Genomic DNA, 11,055 nt, shown 5'->3' on the forward strand with positions numbered 1-11,055 from the left:
TCGATTTTGACCATTTTTTGTTTATATTCCATCAAGACGCCCTAGACAAGTCCCTCATACTTGTAAGTGTTTTCTGTCAATTCTATATATCTAACATTTCTTCTATCCATATGTATGTATCAACAGTTTCCACTAGATCCTACTTGTGATCGAAATCGATCGGTCCCGAGTTACTGTGTGGGACTCCTTGAAGAAGCCACCAGAAAAATATCAAAATCTCATACACATCATGCAAAGGGCATGGTCTCGGTTCCTCAAAGCACAATTAGGAGTCACGTCAACACGACTGAACTTGAATTCAACCATAACAAGCCGGTACGAATATCGCACATCTACTTTCATTTATTCAAACAGTATGAATATTTCATAACATGGATATATGTAAATAGTGTTTGACACAGAATCAAGGAACCAACCTTTGCGGATACTACATATGTGAGCACATGCACTATTTTTGCAGAGAAACCAAGATGATAACACAATAAACATTCGAAGTACGTATAACATTAGTAATAATTTCTTGCATCTAATTCCATGCAGGTACTAAATTAAAATATTGGTGTTTATTTGTTGTTGACAGATTTGGAATATGAAGAGAACTTCATCGAAACGGAAATAATTAGGGTAATTCAAGAAGTACTCTGTGGATTCCTGTTGGATGAGGTGATAAATCCAAAAGGTGAATTTCATTCCGATCCAAGGATAAGTGTGGCTCGAGCTGATAAAAAGAAACGCCGCAAGAACGATGCCGGTGCCGATGACGATGAAGATGATTAGAATTATTGAAGAATTTGTCGGAAAAACTTATGAGCATTCATACTTATAAATATTAATTTCTTTTATCCATGTATGTATATAATTTCTAACATTTCTTCTATCCATGTATGTATATAATTTTTTTATTTGCTCTGCTCCATGTACAAATACGAATTCTAGATTCGAGTACGAATACACAAACAGCTACGAGTATGACTACTAATACTAATTAATTGAAAAGAAAAAAGAACAAATATAAAGGATCAAAAATAAAAAAAATCCGTTTAGTACCGGTTGGTATCACCAATCGGTACTAAACTGCTTGGCCCATGTGCTGGTGTGGCCAGCGGTTTAGTACCGGTTGGTGTTAGCAACCGGTACTAAACAGACCGTTTAGTATCGGGTGAAGTGACCGGTACTAAGTGCACACGCACTTATTACCGGAGAAGCGGTACCGATCGGAAAACCGGTACAAACCGAGGGTTTCCGGCCGGTACTAAAGCCATTTTTTCTAGTAGTGACGAATAGATTCCCCTCGGTCTCCTCCTTTCCATGCGCCTCCCATCATTGAACTCTGGCCGTTAGAGCTCCGGCATGGCCGGCAACAAGTGCAGCCACCTCCACAAGGTTATCCGCTATGGTCCATGGATAAAGGATTTGGCCAGTTTGAAAATGGCCTCCTAAAAAAAATTAAAATAGAATCATATAGTATGAGTCTCGGTAGTTTTACAAAATTCCCAGTTTAACCTAGACTTTTAGCATAACTAACTCAGGATTTTTTTTCCAATTCGTGAGCACTACTCAACGTGTCTTGTGAAACTTTCGGCTAACCTCCGAAGTATAAAGGTTAAGGAACAAGTCCAATTTACCCCCTGAACTTGTCAAGAAGTCTAAAATACCCCCTGAACTACAAAACCAGACATATTGCCCCCCTCAACTTATAAAACCGGGTAAATCACCCCTGTCTGGTTTTCATGGTAGTTTTGCTGACGTCAGCATGCGGGTCCCACACGTCAGTCCCTCTCCTCTTTCCCCTCTCCTCTCCGATCACCTCTCCACCGCCGCTGGCGCTCGCCATCCTCCAGCTCTCCCTACCGGGCGCCGCCAGTGCCGCCGCCGCCTGGCCGCCGCGAGCCTCCGCCCCCGCCATGGCCGCCACTGCGCGTCTCCTCCTCGCCCTGGTGGAGCTCCGCGCGCCCCTCCGTGTGGCAATAGGCGACGGCAGTGGGCCGGATCTGGAGGCGTAGGCCGGAGGGCGCCGCGAGCCTGCCTAGCCGGCGGCCGGAGCTCCGCCGCCGGGACGCAGGGACGCCGCCCCCGCCTTGGCCCTTCCTGGCGGTGGGTCCGGAGCCGGGCCGGCCGGAGGCCGGAGCTCCGCCGCCGGGAGGCAGGGGCATCGCCCCGTCGCCCCACCTCGGCCCTGTCTGCTGGGGGCATGGCAGGAGCCTGCCCGGTCCGCCACCGGGGGGCATGGGCGTCGCCCCGCCGCCCCCTGGGCCCTACCAGGGGGTGTGGCCGGTGCTCCGCTGCCGGGAGGTAGGGGCGCCGCCTCCGCCTGGGCCCTGCCTGGGGGCGTGGCCGGAGCTCCACCACCGGTAGGCGGGGGCGCCGCCCCGCCTGGGCCTTGTGAAGAAGATGAGGAGAGGAGAGAGCCAGGGGGAAAGGGAAAAGAGAAAAGAAAGAGAAAAGAGAGAAAAAGAAAAAAGAAGAAAAAGGAAAAAGAGGATAGGGGAGAGAGGCTGACGGGTGGGACCCACATGCTGACATCATCGAAAATCACTGTAAAAACCAGTAAGGGGGGTGATTTGCACGGTTTTAAGAGTTGAGGGGGCAATATGTCTGGTTTTGTTGTTCATGGGGTATTTTAGACTTCTTCACAAATTCAGGGGGGTAAATTGGATTTATTCCTAAAGTTAATAACCTTTAAACCCTTATTTCTATATTTTTAAATGTCATCGGCTTAATTGTTTTAATTCCATTTCTGTTGCAATAGGTTCGTATCGATCTAAACTATAGGATAGCGGTGACGTTTATTATGGTACGCATTTTTAGAATTTAATTTGAATATTAATTCAATTAGTATATAATTCAATACATTTTCCAATCAAAGGCTAATTAGTTTTTTTTAAATCACGTGAGGCAAGCGTCTATGCTACGTAGTTGTCAAATAAAGAAAGAAAAAAAATTTAGGACCATGGAAGGAAGGAGTTATTTTTTCCATGTGAAATAAAGAATTTTCTCAAATATTTTACCGTGTAAGAATTGGCCACCGCATCGCTTCACCTTCCTCCGTCCAAGGTCCAACAAGCGCATCCTCTCCCTCCCCAAAACCCGCCAGAGAAGATGTACGGCTTCGGGGCCGGGCTCGGGCACCCCTGGTTGAACCCTGATGGCACCTTCAAGGTCTTCTGCAAGGCCGACGAGGGGCTCTGCCTCGCCGTCCGCAGAGGCGCCCTCGTCCTTGCCCCCGCCGACCCCGACGACGAGCACCAGCACTGGTTCAAGGACGTCCGCTTCAGCCTGCGCATCGAGGATGAGGAGGGCAAGCCTGTCTTCTCTCTCATCAACAAGGCCACCGGCCTCGCCGTCCAGCACTCGCTCGGCCCCTTCCACCCGGTATTTACCCTCCCACCCCTTGCTCTAGATCCTTCCCCTTTACTCCCTACAATGTTCGATTCGTCGGTTTGCGTGAATGCTTCTCGGATCATTGAATTTTGGAAGAATGCGGATCGGGATGATGTGATGGGGAACCTTGATTTCAGGTGAGGCTGGTGAAGTTCAACCCGGAGGACTTCGACGAGTCGGTGCTGTGGACGGAGAGCGGCCACTTGGGCAGGGACTTCGGCCGCATCCGCTTGTTGCACGACGTCGACATGGTCCTCGACGCCTTGCCCCGCGACGAGGACGACGGCGGCGGCGTGCGAGACGGCACGACCATCACGCTCACGGAGTGGGCCGGGGGCAGCACCCAGAGCTGGAAGATCCTCTACTGGAGCGTCGAGGCCAACAAGACCTGCGGCGGGCTTTTCTCCGAGCCCACCTGCCGCATCTACTGCAAGGCCGACGAGAGCCGCAGCCACACCGTGCGCCAAGGTGCTGTCTGCCTCGCGCCTAACACTACTACTAGAAAACGGCACATTCATCCCTGCACGTTAGTACCGGGCGCACTTTGGCCCGGTACTAAAGATCAATTTAGTACCGGACGGTATACACAGTATCCTGAGAGTCGAATAGTACCGGCTGAAACCACTACTGACGTCAAGAAGTAACGATTTAGTACCGGCTGGTAGCTCTAGCCGGTACTAAATAGCACCCACAAAATTTAATACCGGTTAGAGACACCGTCCGGTACAAAAAGTATTCTATTTGTACCGGACATAGCCTCCGTCCGGTACTAACCATGCCAACCAAAAAATCTTCCGTCGTCCTTAAAATATCCACTCCACCACTCACCAAGCTGAGTCTCATCCTCATACTCTCCTCTACACTCCATCGTCCTCTCCACTCAGTCCTCTCATCCTCTCTCTCCCTCCCTCCTCTCCTTAGGCAGGCCGCAGGCGGCATCCCGGCAGCGCATGGCCAAGCCGGACTCCCGGCGGCGCTCGGGGCCAAGGCCGGCGGCGCGCGAGGGCCTGGCCGGCCTCCCGGCGGCGCACGGGGCCAAGGCCTCCCGGCGGCGCTCGGGGCCAGGCCGGCCTCCCGGCGGCGCGCAGAGCCCGGCGGCGCGTGGGGCCAGGCCGGCCTCCTGGCGGCGCGCGGAGCTGCCTGCTCTTCCTCCGGTGATTGTGATTGTATTCTGTGAAATTTGTGATTGTGAGATGTATTCTTCTGAAATTTGTTATTGTGAAATGTATTTTGCTGATTGTAAAAGGTATTCTTGTGATTGTGATGACTGGTGTGGAAATATATTCTTGTGATTGTGATGTGATTTTTTGATTGTAATGACTGTGTGGTGGAAAAGGAAAAAAAAGGAAAAAGAGAAAAAAAATGAAAATGAAAACGAAAAAAAGGAGGGAAAGAAAACCTACGCGTTTGGACACAAAGACTACCGACCGGTACTAAAAGATCTTTTAGTACCGGGCAACTTGACCGGTACTAAATAGTACCGGCCAAGCGATACCGGTCGGTTACCCGGTATTAATAGGGGGTTGCAGACCGGTACAAATGGCAATATTTCTAGCAGTGTACCGACGCCGACGACGAGTACCAGCACTGGATCCAGGACAAGAGGCTTGGGAGCCGGATCAGGGACTTGGAAGGCTACCCGCTTTTGTCCTCGTCAACAGAGTCACCGGTGACGCCACCGATGGTTCCACAGACCAGGGCAATCCTGTAAGCAACCATTCACCCTTGTTCAATCTACCATCACATGATTAATATCAAACACTAACTAGTCATGAAGCTTTCTTTTTCAAACCCTTCAATCCTGCAACCTTGCCAAATAAAGTCTCGAGACTAGGGATGAAAACGGATTGGATCTGGGTAGATATTTATATATTTTTTTCTCGGGTTCGGATTCAGGTATAGATAGTGTCAGATGTGTCGGATATTGATATACACACACCCTATACACATATCAAATATCCGACTTTGAGTATTTGGATTTGGATCTGGATTAGATGTTGAGTATCATGATTCAGATACAGAATATCCCATTTAGTATCTGAACCCTTCCGTTGGATGGATGAACGGATATCCGTTCCATTTTCATCCCTGCTCTTGAGCTCTCAAAATATAGGAGTAAGTTCCAAACTGTTTCATGAACTGCCTTTTTTTTATGCTCTGTACTGATGCTTGTTTTCATCTCTAGCCTACCCAACTCCAACGTTTCTCGAACGGCTACCCAACCCCAACTTGCTTGGGGCTAAAGGCTTTCTGTTTTTTGTTTTTGTTGAATGAATCTCTACTAGGCTGCAAGGTTTCAAATCTAATGCGTTCATGTTGGATTTGGATGAATTTTAATTTTTGTAAGCAGGGGTATACCTTCAACCTTTCGTAATCAACATTCACCATGCAACATTATTTTAGAGAAGGAAAGTGAATAATAGATTTTTTTTGCATGTTTGATTGATCCAATGTACAGCTGAAGCTTAAGGCATCCAATCCGTGCTACTTGGATGAGTTCACAATGTTGTCGAAGGGCCGTGACATGGGGGATGGCTTTGGGTTCATACACATGTTGTGCGATATCTCCCTCAACTTCAGTGTCTTCCATGTGGATAAGGACCATGGTGGGGTGCACGATGACACCAAACTCATGCTCTTGGATTGGAATCTGGGACTGGAAGACAACTTGCACTTTCAGTGGAAGATTGTCCCCTAGTGTAAGTCTCCCTACAGCACACATATAGCTTGCCTTGAGCAGTGTAAATCTCCTTACGCAAGATCACATTTCCCAAGCTCCTACTAAATTGCCACGGCTTTTCTCAAAATTTTGATTTCCACTGTTGAAACTTTTGCACAATCGCACATCCTAACAAGACGACAACCATTAAAAGAATGCCATAAAGTGGTAGGCTGATAATTTATAGCCTTTCAGGATTAGCATGCTTGGCATCGAGAAGGTTGGTAATGCCTTGTAGTTGTTTCTTGTGTTTGCAGAAATTGCTGTGCTGCAGCTATGCATTGGTCATTGCCCTTGGTTTAGAGTTCCAGAGATGAGGCTCTCATCTGCTGCGGTGCTACTAGAGTGAAGTTGTGTTTGATCTGTGGTGATAATGTGCCCCCATGTGCGTTTAGTTCAGTTCTGTCATTAGGTACTGCTGCGAGAGAAGATGGATCTTGCCTCCGGTGAACTATGCTGGGGTTGTATGGGTGTAGTTGGTTTGCACTGACGACTGATGGTCTGATGCACTGTACCTTATACTAAATACAATACTCCCTCCATTTTAAATTGTAGGTCGTTTTGGCTTTTCTAGGATCATCAATTTCGCTATGCGCGCGCGCGCACGCACACACACACACACACACACATATATATATATATATATATATATATATATATATATATATATATATAATGTCTACATAGCAAGATTGATGAACTTAGAAGAGCTAAAACGACCTACATTTTGGAATGGAGGGAGTATTTATGTTGGGCATTGTTGCGGATTTTGAAACTGCAACATGCTTTGGCATTTTTCTTTAAACCATGTATATTATAGCCGAGTTCACGTATCTGGATCTGTGAATTGTCCTCGCCAATTTCCCTTTTCAGGTGAGCTGGATCTTCTTAAATGACAATAGTCTGCGTTAGCGAAGATGAAGACATGGAGCCCTACTTATGGCAAATCATATAATAAAGTCAAGAAGCATGCCCGTATGTCTCATCAGAACTCATGGTAATGCTAGTAATGAAACAGACCAGAGCATATGTACTTCAATATGAGTCACACCATGTCTGGTATTTTGGTTGATGGCCAATGCGTTCTCTTCCCTTTAGATTTAGGGTGTGTTTGATCCAAAAGGCTTTACTTTATTTTACTTATTTTTTGGCCAAATAGTAGGATTAAATATAAACTAATTGTTGATCTAGCCTATTAGCCTTTGATTAGCTCTCATTAGCCCATATTTAGCCCTGTTATCATATCTAATCTAGGGTTAAATTTAAGCATTTTTTTAGCACACATCCAAACCTGTTTGGTAGGGCTTTTATCGGCTTCAGCTTCACCTATTTCGTGCAAATTGAGGCATAGCATGAAACCGTTTTGTAAGTCGAGGTAAAAATAAATAGAAGTCGGATGAAGTTAATTTTTTTTAGCTTCACCGCCCTTGGCTTCACTTGTGAAGCCGTTTTGGGAGAACCCTTTTGGGGTTCATATACGAATGAAGCCACTATTATCTATGAACACGTCAAGTGCATGACAATTCCCCTTCATCCGACTGTGTACTGCACAGCCCAGCCATTCAGCCGTTCGGCTGGAGCTGCAGCCAAGCAGCGGCTTTTTAGAGCTGCAGCTGTAGCAGTCATATGTAGTGCTGCAGAAGCTTGTAGATGGCTGCAGCAGGTCCTGTAGCTTCTGCAACAGCTGTAACCGCAGCCGTAACAATGTGTACCGATGGCCATGCGTGGTGGCCGCGCGCACTAGCCAAAACCGGGACACAGAGAGCATGCACGAGTTTTAAAGCATGCCCAAAACACAGGGTGTGATTGGTTGGGTGCACCATAGGCTAGCTAGGCTTCCAAATTGCAGCCATGTTTGTTTGGTTGGGTGTTTTGGCCCCTTAGCCAGGCTTTGGTCCGGTACGGCCTGCACTATGGAAAATGTATCTGTGTGCTGAATTTATTCTGATTGGAAATATTTACTTTCTTATATAGTAGGATAGGAAAAATGTTGTTGCATGTCATTGTTGGCGTTATATCTTTTTTATTTTACTTGAAGTTTCTTATACTATTCCCACGTTTTTCCTATTGACTAAATGTTCTTCAGGCTCCTGGATAGAGCCAACTGGATAGTCAACTGTTCATAGATGATCTAGATGTAATCTTTATCGGAAAATGTGGCAGGGGAAATGTGCAACTAATCCTCCACAAATTTTGCTCCAGCGTTTGGCCGGCGATTTTCATTCTGCAGCTAGGTACGACCTAGCTGAAACAAGACAAGCAAGGCCCAGATTACTTATGATTGAGCTAGTCATGCCCAAGAGATATTGATTCCCTAGACTAAAGACCACGTGACATTAAATTCAAGCAGATTCAATAATAATGAAGCCAGACTATCAGCAGATATTTGTGGTCATGTTCTATAAATGGCGGTCCGAACTATCGGATCAAGAAGATTTAAGCATGCAGTATGGGGATCAGGGCTATCCTTCCACTGGCACCGATCATGCTCATTGCCGGGCAGCTCGCGGCGGGAGCAATCACCCTAGATGAGCGTCTGGGCATGCCGCCGCACGGCAATTGCCACAGGGACCAACAAAGACAATCACACTTCCCATTCATGGTAATTCTGTGCTCAGTATTCTTGCATCGCCCTTGCATACATACCATCCTCCTTTTCCACTCCAACAGGCTCTTGATGCACACCGGCCGTCGTCCTTTTCAGGTGACCATAAAGGCAGTGCTGCAGATGTGGAAGAAGACAAGGGCTTCGCGGCTATTTTCATGCACCACCCTTCCACCTTGCCACCGTAAGGCATGCTGAGGAAGTGAGGAAGAAGACTGAGGCTTCATCCCTGATGCCATTTTTGTCCTCAAGTTTTAGCATGCAGTAATTATTAGGAAAAAGTCTATTTTTGACCATCCAATTCTGGCCTCAGTTTGGTTTTGGCCATCGAATTCCAAAACCGGATATCTTTGGCCATTCAACTATCAAAACCGTTCAAATTTGACCATCGGACTGTTTTGGTGGGTGGTTTTAATTTTTTCTATTTACAATTAAATATTTAGATCTTAAAATGATTATTACTTTTTGCCTGTACCTCCGATTTAGGCCATTCTTGCGGTCACGCATTTGTAACGGTGAGCTTTATCTTTTAAAATATTCTTCATACTATTTTATCACTATTTGTTGTATTATTCTTATATTGTTGTGTAATCCAGTTTGCTGAATAATCACATCATTGTTGTCTACCCATGTGTCTAGGCTATCGTTGTACTGAATGCAAAATCTAGTGCCTACAGCTGTATATCCAACTATAATAATATCATGTTGGGTAATCTGTTGGTCCACGAGATCTTGTCAAGTAAATAAACGCCCTGTCAACCATAGTTTGCATATGAGTTCCAATCCTACATACTTCAGATTCTCAAGGGTCTTGCGCTTGTAAACTCAACGACCATTGCAGGACAAGCCTACGTAACCAGTCGGACAATATCTGCCATTGCTGCTGGACCTTCCGTTATCTCTACTGCTAATAATAAAACTAATTGGGATGGAATCAGGTTTTTTTTAAAAGGTGAAGCCGTTTGGGGCTCGTATACGAATGAAGCCACTATTATCTATGAACACGTCAAGTGCATGACAATTCCCCTCCTTTAATTGGGCAACAAACAGATAGCAATAATGCCCATATACGATATGATTTACTAATCCTGTGTATTGCACAGCCCAGCCAAGCAGCCGTTTTTTAGAGCTGCAGCTGTAGCAGTCATATGTAGTGCCGCAGAAGCATGTAGATGGCTGCAGCAGGTCCTGTAGCTGCAGCAGCCAGCCACAACAATCTGTACCGACGGCGCGCACTGGTCAAAACCGGGACACAGAGAGCATGCACGAGTTTTAAAGCGTGCCCAAAACACATATAGGCTCGGTTGAGACTAATCCAACACCACTGTCGGTGAGGTTGTACTAACATCTTCCCAGCTAAACAGAAGTCACGGCAAGACTGACCAGAGCGAGAGAAACAAGGATGACAACATGGCACTCTCAACACTGGACCAGAGCGTGCAGACTGAGGAAAAACATGTTTAAACATGATAAAATTTTAGCAACTTTTTTGTAGTATTTAAACAGTGACCAACACAGACACAAACAAGGCTAAATACTGGTCCAAGGTCTAAAGCTATGTTTAGACTAAACCCTAGAGGAGAAACATCACACCTTTGTCTCGCAGTTTTTAACAGAAATCAATTGCCAAAATGGCAATGTCATTAGTCAAATTGAGTTGCAAAGGCTGAAAAGAACATCTAATTCACTTTTTGAGCTTTTAAATACACTAGCAAGCAGCACCTATATTCACTAATCAAAGTTGCATTTTGATCTACAAAGTTTGCACTTTAATTTTATGCAAGCCTTAGATACAAGTTATATATTATTTTTGTTTTATAAAAATAGAGTTTCCACCCTAATCAATATAAAACAAGTGAGTGGTGAAGAGTGGAGGCGGTATCAAGGCTTTTGTGATTGTTAGTATCTAAAAACCAGTATTGGTCGTCACCAATACCATCCTAGGTAAGATAGATATACCAAAATTATCATCAGTAACTCAAAAAGCACATCTTTATTTTGTAAAATAGAAAACTCCTAAAAACAGAAGAGGTCCACAGCAGCCTTGATATTCTACAAAGTCAGATAACGAGTGTCTATGACCACTGAAAATCAAGGGATAGCCAGCTTCCTAATTTACAAAGTCAGATCGCACACATATGTTGTTTGAAGCCTACTTTTTGATATACAAATTCTAAAATACTGGAACACAACTTCTAAGAGCACATTTCTACATTGATAGAATGGTATTTAGTGTATGTCAGATATGATACTAATGATACACATTTCTCCATAAGTTTATAAGATGCATCTACACTCCATATATAGTATATTTTTCATTTCGATAAAGACAACATGCCAATAATAGAAA

The 11,055-nt window shown here is 45.3% G+C and overlaps 1 protein-coding gene and 1 long non-coding RNA gene across 3 annotated transcripts; both read left to right on the plus strand.

Annotated features, from left to right (window-relative positions):
• The first annotated feature begins 2,998 nt into the window (after nucleotides 1-2,998).
• LOC120703394 (ricin B-like lectin R40C1) lies at nucleotides 2,999-4,417 on the plus strand. The gene is made up of 2 exons (XM_039987458.1): nucleotides 2,999-3,372; nucleotides 3,519-4,417. The coding sequence occupies exons 1-2, from the start codon at nucleotides 3,100-3,102 to the stop codon at nucleotides 4,023-4,025; spliced, it is 780 nt and encodes a 259-aa protein (XP_039843392.1). The 5' UTR covers nucleotides 2,999-3,099; the 3' UTR covers nucleotides 4,026-4,417.
• Nucleotides 4,418-4,441: 24 nt separating this feature from the next.
• LOC120703396 lies at nucleotides 4,442-9,261 on the plus strand. 2 transcript variants are annotated; one of them, XR_005686938.1, is made up of 6 exons: nucleotides 4,442-5,088; nucleotides 5,840-6,080; nucleotides 6,358-6,512; nucleotides 6,974-7,097; nucleotides 8,264-8,702; nucleotides 8,805-9,261. It is a non-coding gene; the product is annotated as an uncharacterized LOC120703396 (long non-coding RNA). The 2 variants fall into 2 exon arrangements; XR_005686939.1 differs by having other exon boundaries at nucleotides 8,303-8,702; nucleotides 8,805-9,260.
• Nucleotides 9,262-11,055: the final 1,794 nt, after the last annotated feature.

The sequence above is a fragment of the Panicum virgatum genome, chromosome 4K, assembly GCF_016808335.1.
Source record: "Panicum virgatum strain AP13 chromosome 4K, P.virgatum_v5, whole genome shotgun sequence".
In the NCBI taxonomy this organism is placed as follows: Eukaryota; Viridiplantae; Streptophyta; class Magnoliopsida; order Poales; family Poaceae; genus Panicum; species Panicum virgatum.